Consider the following 19,846-nt stretch of genomic DNA (forward strand, 5'->3'; position numbering starts at 1 on the left):
GGACACACGGACACACGGACACTCGGACACACGGACACTCGGACACACGGACACACGGATCCGCGAGGGGCCAGAGGTGTGAGCCTCAGGCTGGAACGCGTGGCCATGAACTCAGCTTGAGGCGCTGGCAGCCCCCAGACTTTGCATCAGCTCGGGAAGAGTTCCGCTGATCTGAGGGTGACATCAGAGCCCAGAGCTGTGACAGAAATGGTTTCATGTTGCCACTGGTGAGAAGAGGAGCGTGGGGCCTTGGAGAGCAGGGGCTGTCTCAGCAGTGACACTGCTCTCAGTGAGGATCCCGCTGCAGAACGGGGCTGCACAACTGATCCCACCATTCCAATGTACCGACAAGAAACAAGTGAGCCTAAATCATCCTTGCTCCACATGCCGTGGGTTTATCTGGAGGATGATACCTTACATAGACTAATGACGTTTTATATTAGCTGAGGTTCCAATCTGTTTTCCATTACATGGAATGACTTTTTTTTAAGGTCTATTAGTTTTGGAAACATGAGTCTCCAACAATGCAATGTCCTGATTGCATCCAGAACCAGTGGAACTTCTGTGGGCCAGAGGCCTCAGCACCACAGGGAGGAGCAGGTGTGCTATGGGATGGTTCTAGGAGCACGAGGGCTCTGCAGGGACCTTGGATGCTGGCAGCATGTGGCAATAAAGTGTGTCAGGCCTAACAAATGAGTCAGAGATCCCCTCAGGTGACTTTTGCTCCTCTATGGTCGACATATACATTGTGGGTTAGCAACTGCATCTGTTTAGATTGTGTCTGATACAACCTGTTGTGGACACCACGATGACCATGACAGCACATGGAGGGATGGCACTGTGCACCTCATGGACCCTGAGGAGCTGATCCACCTGGTGTCCTGCTCAGCTCAGCATTGCCATGTGCCACTTGCTCTGGGGGATGCCTGGGCACATGGGAGGTGTTCCAGCCACATGCCAAGACCAGAGCATACAAGATGATGCAGGTGAGTGTGACACAGTGACAGCACGTGGATGTGACACAGTGGCAGCATGTAGGTGCAGTACAAGACAGACAGGAATTCTTATTTTGAGGTTCCTATCAGCGCTCAGACTTCCAAATTAACCACTAGTAAACCCACCAGCCATTTTTTGAAAGCCTGCATCTCACAGACACACACCATTCATGACCAGGTTCCCAACTGGTTTGGGAACTGCAGAGAATTAAACATAGGGTCTGTGAGGTTTTCACTTGAGTCATCCAGGAACAAGGGCACTGGATAACTTTTCTCCAGGGATTAGTTTTCCCCAGTACAGGATACAGCCATGAGATGAGCATTGAGATAATTGTGTGGGTATTTTGTCACCTTTCTGTCTTTACCTGCTTCAGGCCACCACCAGTGGTATAACAGACTTCATCTGAAGTAGGTTTCCAATGCAGGTGACAGTACAAGGATGTAGGAGCCCCTGGCACCACTGAGCATCCTTCCACTGTGGGACTGCCAAAGCTGGCTGCACCTAGATGGAAACGGCCAGCCAGGATATCTTAAACCTCTGCTCTGTGTGACCAGCCTCAAAAGTGGGCTCTGTTCTGGACCTGGGTCTTGCACCCAGCACTGTGGGGCCCATGGGGCTGGAGCCCAGCCTGGGTGCAAGGGCTCTCGAGCGGCAGGTGCTGGGAACATCTGTCTCTGTGACACCAGGTCACACTGAGCCAGCCTAGGGTCTCCAACAGTGCCTGGAAGAAATGTGTGAGAGCAGACTAAGATTACAGTAGTCTTTTTCCCCAGAATATCTTCCAGGATGTTCAAGGTTTTATTGAGCCACAGAACAGCATCTTTTGCCTATTCTCCCTTGCTGCTTTTTCTTTTCCCATGAGCAACTCTGATGCTCGTGAAGTTCTGACGTGCCCAGCATCCTGTGGCAGTGACTTGCACAACTCTGCAACGTGTTGGCTGAGGATCTGCCTCTTTATTTTTTTTTGTATTTAATCTGTCACCTACAAGTTTCATTTTATGTCCTCTATTTCTTGTATTAGGGGAGACATCAGGCAGTTGTTTCTTGTTCTCCATGCTCCTTGTTATTGGATAGCCCTTTATTTTGTCTTTTTTTTTCCCCAACATGACTATTTCTACCTACAGTAGTCAAGCTGTGGTTGTACCCCACACTCATACACTGACCTAATGATATTTGATCTTTATCTCCCAGAGATTCCTACCATTCAATTTGATTTTTGACAAGTGCAGTGCTTCACACAGATCATAGAGCTGTGTATTACATCTCTAAACTCATACTTGTGATCAGAGATCTAACCAGAGCCCATTGTTTCATCTGTAAGATTTTCAAAACTGTCGTTTGAAAATGTGATAAATGTTCATTTGTTCAGTAAATATCTTTGTCCAAAAGCCTGCTGAAGCCTATAAATACATATATATATATACATATTGATATACATACAATCACATCAAGAGATCTGTAGGTTTTTTATTGTGCAGGAGCCAGTAACCCACACTGGAATGCTGCTGTGATGATAAAACCCCATCCTGCTGCCCCAGCTGGACACATTCAACCCAGCCTGTAGAGTGGTTTAATACTGCTGCTCACATTAGGCAAGCCCAGGAAAGTCCAGGAAATAAATGGATTCACAGATTAAAATATACATCATGATCTGCATGGCTTTGGAGTGGTTTTGAAAGACATTTCCCAGGTTTGTCTCTGCAAATTTGAGAGGTGTGATCCAGATCCATGTGTATAACCACATGGCTTCAGATTCCTGGTTTCCAAGAGTGCCCTTTAGCACAAGCTGGGAACAGGGAACTGTTTTAGCCTAATGATCAAGTAGAACTACGGAGCTTGCCACATGTACATTTTCCTTGGCTGTGACCTTGTTGATGGAGGAGGTGCTCGATGCATCAAAATCCCTTAGCAAGAGCAGTCAGAAACTTGGTGTCCTTCTGTTTCCTCCTCTGCAGCGCCTTGAGCCTGCAAGATGTCCTGATGAAGAGCCAAGGAACTGAGACAAGGCGGCAGGGAAATTTCCCCACTGTCCTGGCTAGGAAGAGTAGAGGCACAAAATGATACTGCCATCAACATGATGCCCTTGTGCCTTTTTATCCACCACAGGGACCCCAGAGACTCTTGTGGAGAGGATGAAATGCAGCAGTGCAGGAGCTGGGATGGTAACAACACATCAGCCTCTCCAGGTTTGTCTGTAGGTCCAGCAGATTTTTTTGGTGGGTTTTTTTGCAGGGGGTATGATGTAGAAAAGAACAGAAGGGCCCACTGTGCTTGGGAGGTATGGAGTTGCCTGTCTACCTGTGCTCTAAGCTGAGAGATCAGAAATAATGCTGGCCAAGCTTCTCACTCTCCTGACATCTGTATTATGAGCTGTGAGTGCCGGTGGGACCCTGGGGACAAAGCACCACCTTTGACTGGTGTGCTTGAGGTCCTTACACATGTTGACTGAGGTCAAATATAGCAGAGAACCAAGGGAAGGATGAGAGGGATTATTTTCTTTCCCTGGGCAGACTTATTTTAAATGTGGAATCTGCCCAAAAGGTCAGGTAAGATTCTCACTGAGCCAAGTGGGGTCTGGAACACAGCTCTGCCACGTTTTCTGGCCTGGGATTTAGTTTGGATCACGCCATCCCAGCTCTGAGGTCTGTGACTGTGGCCAAGGGCAATCAGCCTCCCCATGCATAACCTTCCAGTAAACAACTCTCTGGTAGGAAGGGCACAGTAGGTAGGCACAGACAGACAAACCTCACCTGGGACACCTGGGGAATGGATGAAACTCAGGAGAAGGCAGGCAGCGATGTAGGAAGCTGATTTGGGATCACTAGATGGTGCTGTCGCCCTTGAAATGGGAACTGACAGTGCTGAGATGAGGGAACATCTTTCCTGAACTCGTAGCCAGAGCATCTGTGCAAAGTTACGACTGGCTAACAGCATCCTGCATGTTACTCAAACACCAAAAGGACCTGCCCCTCAGGCTTGGGCAGCAAAAGCTGTGGAAATATAGTATAGGAAACACCAGGAAAATCAGGAACTGGACACAATTTTGCTGTGCCCTACCCCATGGCCTTATGTCTGCCCTTCTAGACCCTGCAGAAACCATGGGGCACAGGGACAAGATTTCAAGCTGGTGCTGCAGGAGGAGTAGATGTGAAAAGTGACCACCAGAACAGGCTACTTTGATGTGGAGTAGCAGGTGTTGTCTCCCATCACGGCCTGGGCTGCCCGTGGGTGGTCAGCAGAACTCATGTACCCTGGCAGTGATGCAGAACATCATTTTGGGATGAAGTTCATGGGGTTTAACAAGCAGAGCAGTGCCATGGGCTGGCAGCAGGCATAGTATCAGTACACAGAAGCAAATGATATTGCAGGGGGAGTCGTGGCTCATGGGACCAGAACATCTGGCATCACTGGGGAGAGGATGTGAAGTGCAGTCTGCCTTGCCAGCTTTACAAACACGTGGCTTATAGAGCTCTTTGCTTCTACCCCCCTTTCTGACACGTCAGCCCCACCAACTCCAAACTCCTACTGCTGCTCCTCGTACTGGGAGATGGCCTCACCTTTGGGACCTGCAGGGCACAGACAGTTCTAAAGTATCCTAGCTTTTCTCCCAGTTTCAGTCAAGACAGGGTTAATTTTTGCAATAGCCAGGAAAGGTTATGGCCAGGACCCAGAGGCTATTCTGTGCTGAATATTTAAAGAAAAAAGACCCCAAAAAATAAAGAAGAAATTTCAGGCTATCTCAATTTTTACTGCTGTGACACTGACACCTGTAATCTATCTGTGTAATCTTACTTCTTATCAACACTGCAATACCTGAGTGTCACCCCTGTGGACATCCTGGCTCATCTGTCATTCCTCCCTTTCATGGTTGTACTGAAATTGGGCCCTAACAGGAGAGGACCCCCTGAAAGTTCTCTACAGAACCACAGAAGAGAGGGAGCAACCCATGCTTGTGCTGCCATACACAAAAGCTGGGTCACCAGCCTCCCTCTGCTCCCCTTATGCAGCATTCTTTGGTGCTGAAGGACCTTCTGATACAGCTCTTCATGCTGCTCTGCATGAATAATGTGCTACAGTCAAAGCTGGGGATGGAACAGGCACTACAGAAAGAGGGAAGATGAAGAAAACTTCCAGTGCCACTTACAGCAGGGTTAGCAGCATAAAGAAGACTGTGGGTAAGAAAGAACACAATCAGGTAAGGATGGTCCCTCCATCACAGCTCCCTGTCCCAAGCTGGCTGCAAACCAGCCTACAGGTGAAGGGAAATTACAAATGCAAGGGAAAAACTTCTCAAAGCAGCCTCAGGTGCAGATGCAGCTCTCACCTATGTTTAGGGTGTTCATCTGGCACCTGGCAGGGTGGCTCTGTCCTCACTGCCACCACAGTGCCCGGACACACAGGTGTCCTGCTGGTACCCCCAGTTCATGGGGATGAGGACAGTGAGCACCTGCCTCTTGCTGCTCTGTCTGGGGATGGCAATCTGCAGTCATTTCAGGCTAAAGTGAAATATTTGGATTTTCTGGTGTGCAAGTGATCTCTTTTTGAGATTAAGAAGGCTGTTTTGATGCCAGTTAAGATTCTGGCCTTTAGTTCACCATGACAGAAACTGTTGACTAATGAAGGGAGGAGGAGCCCCATAGAGAGGTTATGTGATAGCCATGGGGCAGGGCAGCTGAAGATTATTTCATTATGTCAGCGTGTAAATTAAGATTGCATAGGAAATCTTTATTGTCTCTGTAGCTTCTGATTGCTCGAATACAACTGTGCTGTGGTTTTAACCATGCTTAAAATAAAATTTCCCAAGTTTTGTAAAAGCTCACTAAGAAGAGAATTCCATTAAGGGAAACTCTGATTTTCCCCTAGTTGTCCCTGTATGGCGGTTTCTAAATCACCTGTAAGCCTTTTCTGCTATGCCGAGCTTTACACTGCACAGAGCCAAGCAAAGTAAAATGATCAATATTGTAATGGACTTCTTGTCATAGTACCATGGCAGAAATAATAAATGTAATGATATATGACAGCCCTTCTAAAGCCCTATGGAGCCAAACAAGACACAGTAAACATATATCTCCTACTTCCTACCCTTGTTCTGCTTCTCTGTGTCTGTCCTTTGTTTCCTCCCACATTTATTTCCTCCATAATGGAGGACTGTAATTGAATTAAAAGTGACTGCACACAGGAGGACATGCTGCGGTTGCACTGCTCCCTTCAGCAGACTGGAGTGCACCTCTGCAGCTGCAGTTTGTGAGCTGCTTGGTGCCCTGGGGGCAGGGTTTTGGGTGGCTTTGACCAGCAGTCATGTCCTCCTCTTGGCATTACACCAGGTAACTGTAATTCACTCCCTTCCACTGTTACTGTGTAGGATTCACCTTTCAGCCCCAGTCTGACATCTGGGTCATGCCACAACTTCATTTGAAACTTTGATACTAGTTCCCATTTCTCAAGCCAAACCAAACAAATGTCTCATCTGCATCTGCACAGCTCTTAGGGCTGAGATATCTGGTCAGTTAGTGCTGCCTCTCTCTGCCAGGGTCACCAGCCTCTGCACGTGGTGGGATTTCTGCCTCTGCTGCTCCACACATCCCTGCGTGGATCTTCTCCATAGCTGCCACCCTTCCTACCCTAAGGACCACCCTCAGCAGTAATTACTTTGTAAAGATAATAAGAGATTAACCAAACCAAATGTTAGAAAATGAAATTAACAGTGCTTGTTCTCTGGTTCCTTGTGAGATTATAAGGGGAGTAAATCACAGAATATCCATCCTCGCTCATATTCTAAGCTGTGCTCTGGTATTTCTGTACCTTGTTTTCACACACAATTTAACTGTTATTGAATTTTAGTCAGCCTGTGGCAATCCACCTGAAACACCTCAGTGGACAACCTGCCCTAATATTAATAGGATTGCAGGGGATCATATCCTGGTGAAACCATTGCTCAGCTGATCTCAGATTTGAAAAAGTGAATTGTATTTTCTGAATAGGAGACTTTACACTCAAAACTAAGCTGCATGTGTATCCTGCGGAACTGCATTTGCTGTTTGAAAAGGGGCCAGCTTCGTGGGAGAGTGAGGAAGAGGACACTTTGACAGGGTAAGTTTAATTTTCCCACTGTGTCCATTATTCTTCACTTCAGTTTGTGTCATTTACAGCAGCATCATTTAATGTTGTTCCTTTATGAATGTGAAGGTAACGCAAGTTACGCATTTCAAATCAGTGGAGACATAAGAGCACCAAGAGCCTGTATACTTTTATTTTTGAAGAGTAAGTGTTCAGGTAAGTGTGGGATCAGCACACAAGGGACCTGACTTGTGCAGAACAGCCCCCGGACACGATGGCCTGGAATGTGTGCATGGTGAGCCCAGCCCTGGGCCAGAGATGGGCTCCCACTGCTGAGGCAAACAAGTCTTTCCAGGGCTGGTAGCTCTAAGGACAAAATAACCCCGTGACTTTTAACTTTGCTGCGACACATTTCCCCGTGCGCTAATTCACATTAAAAAGTGGTTTGCTCCCATCACACACCTGGCCTTCAGAGCCAGTGGCAAAGGAAGCAGTAGCTCGGGATGGGAGCTCATCCTAACAGGTAACGCACAGGAAACGGGCTGCTTTCCTTAATTTATTATTTTAGTCAAAGCTGACAGCAGCAATCAGCTCCCGGCACAGAGTGAGGAGAGCACGTTCCACTGCAGCAGGGCTCTCGGGCCAGCGGAGCCGCTCTGGCTGCTGGGGCTGCAGGCCCTGTGCCAGGCCGCGCCCCTCATCGCTGTCCCCACGTGTGGCGCGGCCGTGCAGGGGAAGCCTGCGATGCCCGGCCCTACGGCGGCGGTCCCGGCCCCACGGCGGTGATCCCGGCTCCATGGCGGCGGCCCGGACCCCCCACACGGCCCCGGCTCCATGGCGGCGCCCCCTGGCGGCCCGCCTGGCTCCGCGCGCGACCACCGTCCGCGCGTGCGCGTGCGCAGGAACGGCGCGCGGGGCCGAGGGGCGGGCCTGGCGCGCCGCTCTCGCGAGAACGCGAAGCTATATCAGCGAGTGGGCGGGCACGGGGCTTCCTTTAGTGCGCGTCCGCCCGCAGCGCAGCACCTTCGCTCAGTCGCGCCACAGCCCCGCGATGGAAGACAGCGCCATGGACATGGAGAGCATGGGCCCCCTGCGTCCGCAGACTTTCCTCTTCGGTAACGCTTGCCGCGGTCGCGTTCTTCCGGGGCCCGCTGGCCCCGTCGCCCCCGCAGGCCCCGGGGCCGAGCGCCGTGCGGGGCCGCGGCCTGTGCCGGCCGAGCGCCGCCGCTCCGCGTGCGGGGGAAGGGGAGGGGGCTCTGCCGGCGCCGGGGGCGCGCAGGGGCCCTTTCCGCGCGGGCCCCAAATGGCGCGAGGCCCGCACGTGGCGGGGCCCGTCCCGCTTTGTTCCGCGCTTTGTTCCCGGCGCCTCCGGCCGTTCCTAAGGACGCGGCGCGCCGGGAGCGCCCGCGGAGCACGTGGCAGCGCGGCCGAGGCGGAGCACGTGGAGCGCCGCGCGGCCACGCGCCCCTTGCTGCCCATCGCCCCGGGAGGGCCCGGCCGTCCACGGCGGGCGGCTATGGAGGAACCGTCGGTGCGGGCAGCGCGGGGAACGCTGGGCAGGGATGGGCTTGAACGGGCCGCGCGGGAGCTGCGTGGTCGGCAGCAGGCCGCGCGCTCGCCTGGGGTTTTCCTCTGCCCACGTGTTGGCTCCGTGCGGGCCCGGGGTGCCGCTAGTTCTCTGCACGTACGAGGCCTGGGAGCAGCGAGCTGCGAAATAACTGCTTAGCAAATACTTGCGCCTTAAATACAACTGCAGGCTTATAATTAAATTGTCTTCTTGCAGGCTGTGAGCTTAAAGCAGATAAGGAGTTTCAGTTTAAAGTAGATGATGAAGAAAATGAACATCAGTTGTCTCTGAGAACGGCAAGTAGTATTTCGTTTTTACACTTTACGTTTTAAGTGTGGTGGGCTGTGATGCAAGATGTGAGTTTTTTAACTTGTCTTTTTTTTCTCTAGTCATAATTCTAGTGATAGTTGTTACATAAATCTGTTAAAAATAACCATCTCTTATTGGTAGTGGAGCATATTCTGTAATTTCAGTTATTTTCTATATTGAAAAAGTTTCTCTGTTCATGTTTTAATGTTGACAGCAAGTAAATGCAAAGCTAGAAAAAATCAGAAGTCAATTTACAGTGGATTTAATAAATATATGGTAAATGGAAATAAATGCCAGACTATACACTCAGGCATCCCGAATGCAAATACTGCAGATGCTACAGGGGCAGAGGGGGAAGAATAGATTTGTAGGAGTCATACATAGGCACACTCTTATAGACTACAAGGAACTTGATTTTGAAAACCATTTCAATATGTTTCCAAATATAGCTCCAGTCGTTTTTCTTTCCCAGAAGCAGATAATAAGTAAATCCAAATGGGAAGGAAGGAGGTTTGTTTTATTGTCCTTGGTTTGTCCTCTCCAAGGATGTATCTGGGAAACCCCATTTTTCATTCAGATAATTAATCTAACAGACTCCTGAAGAGTTCCTGGTTGTGTCCTTGGAGCTTTCTGGTGCCACACAAGTCAGACACATATTTCAGTGCTTTTTTGCTGGACTAACGATGGTTTTTTGGGTAGCAGAACAATAATATACCATATCTTAGAAGACAAGAAGTTGAAGAGTTGTAGAATCTCTATTGGTTATTACTGTGTTTATTTAAATGCAAGGAGATGCTTTGATACCTGGAAGCAAGAGAATCTCAAATGTGGACTAATTCCTACAGTGGAATTGCTTCCTGGAGGTCACTTGCATAATGATCTCCAGACACTTCATGGTGTTTCTTAAAACACTGGTTAATTATGTGAGTCATGTGCTTTCCATGCTTTTATATTATGAAAAGGATAGCCTGGACTTGACAATGAGTAATTTGTTCTTAATTGCAAATCCTTTTGCTAGAAGAATATAACAATAATATATAGGGTAAGTCCATATGCAGACTTCTTGTATCTGGATGTTACACAGATAAAGTCAGTAATACTTAAATTGTACTGTTTTACTCAAAATTCTTTTCTGTTTATTTATTTTTTTTGAGTGTGCCTGTAGCATTTCTTCTGATGTTGTACAGTGTGAGGGATGAAACAGATCAATCCACACCACTACTTAGTTATTAGGCCTGTGGGGGAAATGAAGTCTTACCTCAATAACCTCTTTTCATAGGAAAAGATACCAAAAAACACCTTGTTGAGTAGAGGAAGGACTTACAGGTAAGGTGTAAAGGCAGTAAACATTTGGGGGCTGATCTGTGCTCCTGACAAAAGCCCAGAGGAGTAAAGACAATGCCTGTTAAGATACAAATATGGTGCTGGACTTGGGTATGAGGTATGGCAAGATGAGAAAGGGTAAAAGGAAAAGAGGATGGATGCAGGAGGTAAAAGTGCCATGAGTTTCTGTAAATGTCTTACTAATGGCATCTAAGAACAGGGATGGTCACTACTTCATCACCTACTTAGTGTGCATTCCTTGGGTGTAGGAATTAAATCACACATGTGGATGCTTGCCAAACACTGGAAATAAATAAATGAAAAGTAAGTGCTGTAGTGTTGAACTGGGGCAAATGACAGGTCATGTTCTAAAATTTTTGTCTCACTAACTGAACAATTCAGTATTGTTAACACATTTGAGGGGTGAGATTAGAGCTGCAATTTCATCTGTTCAAATTGCTAATAACATCATTTACCAGAAGTAGCTAATCCAGTGTTCTGTTTGCCAGCCTTCAGTCTGTACATCCAAGTCTGGACCATTACAGCCATATTAAAGCTCAGCTGTTGGAGAATGTGAACCTGTCTGCCTGCCTCAACCTGAAGTGTTCACACCCACATCATCTTTGGGGGTTGGAAGGCTTTCTTTGTATGGGGTTTAGGAAAGGAAACCCAGAGCCTTGTGCACTGTTGTTGGGAATAGTTGTACTACAAGGGTTTCTTGGTTTTCACATCTTTTGCATATCTGCATTCAGATGTCTGAGAAGCCCAAGGTTCAGTGAACTGGAATTTCAGGCCTAACCACTGTCCATGACTCACTTGTCCTTGCAGCTATGAGTTTTGACTCTTCAGAGAGAAAGTGGCAGACTCTTACTCAGAGTAAGGGATCTAGGCACTTAGGCATAGAAATGCCTTGGGTCAACAGTTCTCAGTGTGTAGTGAATTACAGCAAAAGGCATATGCATAAATCACAGCATTCAACTAAGCTGCTGTTTGATTTGAGTCCTCAGTGAATGGCAGGTAAGCAAAAAGAGCACAGTGCGGTAAAGGGAAGCAATTGGCAGATGAAATGTGGCTGGAAGGGGAAAGCTATAGGCTGTGATTCTGTAGAGCAGATGCTTTGTTCCTTGGACCAGCTGTAGAGCTGGCTGAACTTGCCACTGCCTCTTTAGTCCCGTGATCCAGCAGCAAGTGACCTGATTTTGCTGTCACCAGAACCTGCCTGGAGGTGCACCTTGGAAGCTTCAGGGTTGTGGAGAAAGGATATCGGCTTGGGATGGAGTTGGATGAAATCATTTGCAGTCAGAAATGCAGATTTCAGTATTAATTGATGCTGAACAGTGAATGGAGTTTAGAAGATTTTTAAATATTTGGGAAGATGCTCAGACTGCCCTGTTCTTGACTTCACAGGTTACTTTAGGAGCTGGAGCCAAAGACGAATTACACATTGTAGAAGCAGAAGCACTGGACTATGAAGGCAACCCTACAAAAGTAGTACTGGCATCTCTGAAAATGTCAGTGCAGCCTACAGTAAGTGCAGAAACTTGGGAAAATATACTGTATATATGGTCTCTAGTGAGAAAAAAGTTGGAAATGGCTTGGGTCATTCACTAAACTGAATTTTAGTGAAACTGAACAGTGTATTCCAAGAAGTGTCTGTTTCACTGGTAGTAAATACATTTTTTTGTGCCTAGTAGAGTTACTTGAGTAATTTGGAGATAATGTACTTGTTAAAGTTACACGCTTTTTAAGTGACAGTAGTTGTGCATGACATCTATATACGTACAAGTCTAAGCATATGCAAGCAGATGAATCTTTAGCTTGTCTTGCTTTCTTTAAACCTGGGAAGAGAACAATGAATTTTTTCTGCAGGTCCCAAGCTCTTAGGTGACTCTGAAGATGGTTGCTACTCTCTGTTGATTTAAGGGCACGCTATTATCATTTCTGCTGTCTGGAATGTAGTTTGACTCAGTTAACAATAGTGTATAAGCAGAGCTACAGAGTGCTGGGGCAGGTGGGATGGATAATGTTCAAGTAGACATTGCTGCCAAGTGGAGTACAAACAAATGTGTATTGGTTTGGCCTTGGTGTGCTTTAGCTGGAATAAGCAACAAGTGCAGTAAAACCCTGTTGGTGGCTCTGAGTTGACTCTTTAACACTTGTAGAATACTCTGTGGAATGGGACCTTGGAGTTGTGTTAGCCATGCAGTCTCCAGTGCTCATGCTTGTTTCCTCTGGGGTGGAGTGTCTGTTGAGTACACTTCACCTGGAATATCCATCTGAATACCAATGCTTTGTCCCACAGGTTTCATTGGGCGGCTTTGAGATCACACCACCAGTGGTGTTGAGATTGAAATGTGGTTCAGGGCCTGTTTACGTCAGTGGTCAGCACCTCGTAGGTACGTATGGCTGCTCACTGCTTTCCTGGCAGCACCAGCACAACTTTGGGATGTGTAGCTGCTGCCTCAAGCAGTACTTTTGCTGGTACTGACCCTCTGAATCTTAAGGTCATATCCTCAGTGGCATGAAGTGGCTTTAGAGCCAAAGCTGAGAGGAGTGCTTGCATGCCTTTGCTTGCCACTTGGTTTGTATGGATAACGGGCATTTGTCAGCCTTGCAATTTCAGTTCTGATTTCTTCCCTTAGAAGTTGGTGTCCCACTGTAGGCTTTTGGCTTATGAGCTGAGTGTGAGAAGACTGCCCATGAAATAGTTCTGATTTTTAACTTAACTAACCCAGCACCAGCCTTCTCATTTGGAGAGTTGGCTTTGATTTTTATACTAGTTTTCAAATGTGTCTCCTTAGGAATGGAGAAAATGTTCTATCTGCTTCAGTCAGCTGGAAAAGCTCCTAGTCAGTGGTTATCCTTCCTGCTATCAATTCAGCACCTCAGCCACACCAAACCTACTCAGTTGTGGGTGGTCCTCTTTGTTTCTTACTAGCAGTCATGTTTTATATTGTTTAATGAGGTGAAGTTTTTATACTTTGCCTTTGTTTTTATCAGCATTAGAAGAAGAACCAGAATCAGATGAGGAGGAAGATGATACAAAAATCGTTAATGCTTCAACAAAGAGACCAGCAAGTGGAGGAGGAGCTAAAACACCACAGGTATATGGACTTGCAGTCACTTTGTTCACAGCATTTTCTTTTAGTTCAGTATTAGTGCTGCTTCTAGGAGGAAGCAGTTAAACACCTTGCTGTTAAAGTGTAATAAAGTACAGTAGGTCCCCAAAGTTCTCCTGAAGATGTAATGGCTACTTTTGTGGAAATTTTGTCTGCTGCAGTAACTGCAGGTTCTGATATAAACAGCAGTGTACTGTGAGAGTTAAGATGATGATCAAAGCTGTACTACAGAGGAAAGTTCATATGCTCAGAGCATATACAGTGACCTTGTCAATAGCTTTGGACTTGGCAGCTGTAACTTCCTGGGTTTAGCTAAATTGATGGAAAGTAGCCTTGTGTACTTAGGCCACAGTTGTTTTGGGTGGCAGTTGCTCTTTATTACCACAAAATGGAATCAACACTTGACAAACTTTCTTTTTTGAAGAAAAAGCCAAAATTAGCAGAAGATGATGAGGATGATGATGAAGATGAGGATGATGATGATGAGTACGTATTGTTGTTTTTAAAAACACGTTTTAAAATACAGAGCTAACTTTCAGAACATGAATTGTGTGACATAAATGGATGCTAAGTGAAAAAGCTCCTGGATCTTGGCTAGAGTAAAAGCATCCTTGCCTTATTTGTCTCTACAATGCTATCTAAATTATAATGTTCTTCTGATATGTCATATTGAACTTCCTGTTATCATTAACTTCTAATAGTAGTAGTGGAAGTCCCTAGGATATATTTCTTCTGTACTAAAGAGGAGGGAATGCATTTAACTGCTTTAAAGGTAGTGCTTGCCCTAGCACTTAGCCATGTGTTAAGGGGTAAAGTAAACTTGGAAAGATAGCTTGCTTCCTTCATGCATTTTATTGGGAGGGAGGGGGAAGATCAATTCCTAATGTGAATCTTGAGTTATGGTGAGTGACTTCCTTTCTAATTGTAGTGATGAGGATGACTTAGAGGATGATGAGGAAGAAATTAAAGCACCAATAAAGAAAGTAAGTGGCTAATATGCGATACAACAGTTACCAGGCAGGTAGTTCCCTGAAATGAGTGAGTTTTAGCACAGCTCTCTGTGTGAACGAGGGGTGTGTATGAGTGTGCATCCATCTAGCCTATGGTTTTATTTCCTTGGCTGCAGCAGTCAGAGTGGGTCGTGCCAGCACAGGGATGATGCAGCTGTCAGACTGGTGTGGGTGTGGATGGCTCTTGGGAGCAAATTCTGCCGGCCCTCGAGCGCCGCCTGCTGCTGTGTGGGAGGAGCAGGGAGGCGTTTCTTTTACTCACACTTGGGCCTGAGTTTCTATGTTCATGCCTACTGTTTAAAAACAGGGATTTAGTGTTTTACCTAACTGCATGCTGCTCTGTCCCCACCCAGTTTCTGTAGGTGACAGTGCACAGGGGCATGGGGAAGACACTGAACTGCAGATTCCTGCCACCTGATATGATCTAGGGTCACTGAATAAAATGGTCCCTTGATCTTTGTAGGCATTTAAGACATTAGATGTGTGTGTGGTATCACTTTCTATGTGCATCCCAGACAATATTTCTGGGTGAAATGCCAGATGAGGTAATAGTTGTGTTACAAAAGAGAGGTGACAGTGAATGAGGTCATGGAATTAATCTTTAAGCAGTATCTGTGCCCAAAGACTTGATACATGAGGAAAAGTGATCTATTTAAGGAAAGTATGATGGGAGTCCCACATAGCTGTATGGTATAACAGAACCTGTTGTGTGTGACTGCACCTAGAGGCTTTCCTTTGGGTTCCATGCTGTCTGAAGTTTGACAAATGAGCTTGTGTGCTTGCTTTTCAGCCTGCTCGTGAGGTTGGGGGAAAGAATATGCAGAAAGCGAAGCAAAATGGAAAAGACTCTAAGCCATCCACACCAGCATCTAAATCAAAAGTGAGTGAAACAAAGGTCTATTCTAGTGGGGAAGCTAATTTTCTTTCCTGATGGTAACTTCAAACAGCATTCTAACATTCAAGTTGAAGGTATTGACAATACTGTTCACTGCTTCACGTTCTCTGTGCAACTCTTCAATGATCAATATGTACCTACAACAGTCAAATCTGAAATCAGGCATACTGTCCCTTGGGAATATTGGTAATTCTTTGGTTTGAAACACTAAAACTGTTCATTTTGTGCAGCATCTTGTACAAGAGAATGACTGCCAAATGTGTTTCCACTGGAGAACAGTGGAGGCTGCTGCCTGCAGTGACCCCTGCAGGACTGACAGTTTCCTTGTTAATGCTGTGTGCAGCTTCTCCTTACTGCTAGTATTCAGACATGATGCCTGGAAGGTTCATACAGAAATGAGCATGGGGTGCATGACAGGACAGCATCTGAGAAGTACTGCAGTAGATGTGCCTTTTAAAGCAGGACCTAAAATCTGACTGCAGATCTGGAGTTAAACTCTGAATCACAAAATATTTTGGCTGTTTCTGGTTTCATTTCTATTAAAAGAGCTGTGGAGGCACCTGCCCAGAAGCATAAGATACCAGCTATGCTAACTATAATAACTCCAAACTTGAAAATTGTTCTTTCTTCTGCTTCTAAGGAATGTGTGGGATGCATGAATTCAGGTTTTGTGGCTTCCTAAAAACTACATGAACCATCAGTGTAATAGCTAGTTTTATAACATTTATCTTAGATTCTCTGTATCTTTATGTGCAAGTTACTAATGAGATGAATAATTTTCAGACTCCAGATTCCAAGAAGGATAAAACTCTAACTCCAAAAACACCAAAAGTCCCTCTGTCATTAGAGGAGATAAAAGCAAAAATGCAAGCATCTGTAGATAAGGTGAGTTTTTGGAAATGAGGTTTCTCAGCCTTTCACACTTCTGCAGATGAGAAGAATTGGATGTTTTAAGAAATGGTTATGATGTTGCTGATTGCTGTGCTGTTAATCAGTGTGTGTTGATGTTGAAGCCCAGAAAAATGAAAACACATTTGGGGGAAAACAAGCCTCTGTACTCGAGAGAAACAAAACCCCTTGCTTTGAGTATTTTTCCAGTAGTGCTGGTTAGCAAGTGTGCATTTCTTGGGAAACTGGCTCTGTTCAGGTTTAAGAAGAAGAAAAAAAAAAAAACCAAAACAAAAAAAACCCCTTACGTGGTATTTGTTGTAAAAATGATTTAAATAGTGTGTGTACACTTCAGGTTACTAAAGTAAAGTGGAGTGAGTTCCTCACATGCTTGGAATGCCTTGGTCTTGAAGCAGTGTCCCAATGCTTGTAAGGCTCAGTAACTTCCAGAAGAGGAAGATGGGTGCTTGTGATGTGAGCTGATGCACTGCTACAGACCTCAAAGCTTTTGCTTTCTACAGGGATCTGGACTGGAGTCTCCCTCCAGTGGATGCTTCACCCTTTGAAGGTGTCAGGGCAGTCACTTGCTCTGGCTCTTAATCAGTTCTGACCAGCACTTGTCACACATGTCAGTAGTATTCTTAGCTGCTATTTAAGTATAAAATAGGAAATCCAGTTGTAGGCTGGTTGGGTGTAGCAGGTAATGCTTTTCCTCCTGAACCAGGGTTGAAGTGCACAGTGCAAGGGCTGTGTCCTGGTACTCCCATGCTGGGAGCAGATGGGAGCAAGTGCCTGCCTGTGGCTGTACTTGGCTGGGTCAGAAGTACTGGTAAGGGTGCTAGGAAGCATTGTTGGGTTTGCTGATGGGGTTTTTTAGTTCAAGATAACAGACTTTTAAACCCCATACAATGGCAAACGAAGGTCAGTCAGAGGGTTAGGATCATCTCCTGCTTAGACCATTAGTGTTTTGAGTCTGTTTTGTTCCAGGGGTGTAAAATGAGACAAGAAGTGTTTGAATACAGGGTGGATGCAGACTGAGCAATGACAGGCTGTGATGAGGATGGGAATACACAGTCCTGGACTGTGAGCTTGACATGATGGATGGGCCCATCCTGGGGGGTCACACTATAACCTGGGTGCTGCTGTGGTGCAGTGTGAGCACAAGTGGCTGAGCTGCTCACAGCAGACATGTCCCTGCAGAGGGAAGCATGCAGAGCAGATAACTGGCAAAAAGAGCTTTAAAATACATTATCTGGTGCTGGAGAGTGTTTCTAGTGGGAAATGCCATTCTGTGTACACAGGGGTCCAGCTGACAGCAAGTAACAGCTTTTGAAAAGTCCCTTACTAGATTTAGAGAGGAACTCTTGTATCAAGTAGGTGGCAGGAAGCTAAGAGAAAAGCACGAGGTAAATCACTATCCAAATCCAGGCTTGGTTGCAGCATTGCAGTTTGTAATACTCTCCACATTGCTGTTTCCACTGAACAGAAATTTGCTGTTTATTAAGTAGCAGCTAAGTGTGCTGTCCTAATTGGAATGGGATATTTCAACTGATTTCACCTGAGAAATTGGAAAGTATTTCTCTTGGGACTTGTGAAAGGAAATCAGTGTCTCCTAAAATAGCATGCTGTATTATTTTCCCTGGAGATGCATCTGCCTTGTACATTTGGGCATGTGCAAAGACAATTCCAGGGATTACAAGGAAATGTTACTACAACAGTTCATTAAATTAATAGAAGTAGTGTATTAGTGAGTTTGAAAAGGTAGGTCCGAGGTCAGTTCATGTTTTGCTTCAGAGAGGTGAGGTTGGCAGCCTGCCTGTGAAGGGTGGTCTCAGGTTGGCTGTAGTAAGAGTCCATAAGCAGGGGATTAGTTCTAGTTTACTTGACTAGCACCAGGCTGTTGACTACAAGGAAGGTGATTTTAAGTGGTGAATGCTGTTGTGTTCTTCAGCATCAGCAAAGAGTCTTGAACAGCAATTCAGTGTGTAGCCACTTCAGTGAGAAATACCTGGGCATGGTAGAAAAACTTTTTAAAATAGTTTAAAGCAGATTAATGTGGGAAGTTGCAATGTGAGTTTAAATTCCACCTGTTTTGCAAAAGGTGTCAGGTTCATAGGTTATTTATTTAAAGTGTTAAATGACGTGCAGACCCTAAAGCTTGCTTTTTTTCCAAATAGGGTACTACCCTTCCTAAGCTGGAGCCCAAATTTGCCAACTACGTTAAGAATTGCTTCAGGACGGAGGACCAGAAGGTAACAGAATTCATCAGAACTTGATAAAGTCCAAAAGCTTTTAGAACCTGATTTAGGGATTCTTTTTCACTTCCTAATCTTTACAAGGTTTGGACTTTTTGAAAGGGTTACAAACCATAAATAATACTTCAGATTAAATATATGGGAATGGTTTTAAGGGTTTAGTTGGCTCAGATGGGAAAGCTAATATTTTATTACATTTTTCCAGCTTTTATATGGTTGCTAAATTATCTCTTGCTTACTAAACCCACAGAATTTTCCTTTTGGCACCATATTGGCTAAGGAAATGAGCTGTGGTTTCCCTTACTGCTGAATTTGGCCACCTAGGCCAGTCTGGTGTTCAGTCCTTTTTGGGGAGGGTGTCTGGGAGGGAGAGCTGTTTTGTGATTGAGATTATGGCATTCTTGCTACATTCTCTCCCATAGTCATCTGAGCTCTTGAAAAGAACACAAGCCAAAAGGTGGTATCAGGAAACAAGTTTCTGAATTAGTTACTACTAACAGGGACTAAGCTGAAAATGTGTCTTAGATTTTCCTATCAAAATTCCTTCAGGTTAATTTTTTTGAAGTGACAGAATTGCTTATTTCCTGCTTCCGTCAGTGGTTCAGAGTAAACTTGTCTGATGGACAAATTGACACATTCCTGAAGGAACACTGAAAAGCAGTCAGCCTCAGTTACTGGAGCTGCTGTGGCATTAGCCACGGTAGAGAAAATTCAGCCAATATTTGCCTCACTGGTCCACACCCATCCTCTCACCTTCACTGAATTCTTACAGTTGTGACCTAGTGTGAGTAACAGTCTTCTAGCAGAAGGACTCAGTGTCATGCTTTCAACTTGATTTTTGCTGAATGTACTTTACTTATAATTCAATGTCAGTATTTTATCAAATAAGTGAAGATAGTAAACTAAGAATAATTTTTAAAAACTGATTTCAATTTCTAACTTCTTGTGTACACTTCCAGGTCATTCAAGCTCTCTGGCAGTGGAGGCAGACTCTGTAAGAAAAGAAAACAGTTTAAACAGTTCATTAAAATCTGCAGTCTTATTTCTGTAACCATTATTTGGCTGTTCTTTTTACAAATGCTGAAAGAGCTTTCCCTCCTGTGTCTGATAAATGTCATCCAGATTACCTTGCCAAGAATGTGTTGTCCAAAATGCCTGTTTAGTTTTTAAAGACGGGACTCCACCCTCAGCTTCATTTTAAGTATGTATGGAATGTTTTGATAAGGCATGGTGGTGGTCAGACAAATGGAAACGGTGGGGAGACTAAATGTATGTGGAAAAAAATAAAATTTAGTATTTTAATAAAGTACTATTGTTTCTTTTTTTATGGATGGTGGGAGTGTGCATACTGAACCCAGAGATAATGGGGCTTTATAGTTCTGAGTATTATACCTTTGAGTATTTTAGCTACTTCTCTTTACCAAGGA

General features: G+C 45.3%; 1 protein-coding gene across 2 annotated transcripts; it reads left to right on the forward strand.

Moving 5' to 3' along the window:
- The first annotated feature begins 8,033 nt into the window (after positions 1–8,033).
- On the forward strand, positions 8,034–19,725 carry NPM1 (nucleophosmin 1). 2 transcript variants are annotated; one of them, XM_015615604.3, is made up of 11 exons: positions 8,034–8,168; positions 8,837–8,916; positions 11,660–11,779; positions 12,555–12,648; positions 13,253–13,356; positions 13,796–13,857; positions 14,300–14,354; positions 15,172–15,261; positions 16,060–16,161; positions 18,342–18,416; positions 19,379–19,725. In XM_015615604.3, exons 1-11 carry the CDS (start codon positions 8,105–8,107, stop codon positions 19,415–19,417), a joined length of 885 nt encoding a protein of 294 aa, XP_015471090.1. In that variant the 5' UTR covers positions 8,034–8,104; the 3' UTR covers positions 19,418–19,725. The 2 variants fall into 2 exon arrangements, with proteins under 2 accessions (XP_015471090.1, XP_033367327.1); XM_033511436.1 differs by lacking the exons at positions 13,796–13,857; positions 14,300–14,354.
- The last annotated feature ends 121 nt before the right edge of the window (positions 19,726–19,846 follow it).

This window comes from Parus major, unplaced genomic scaffold (genome assembly GCF_001522545.3).
Source record: "Parus major isolate Abel unplaced genomic scaffold, Parus_major1.1 Scaffold189, whole genome shotgun sequence".
NCBI lineage: Eukaryota > Metazoa > Chordata > Aves > Passeriformes > Paridae > Parus > Parus major.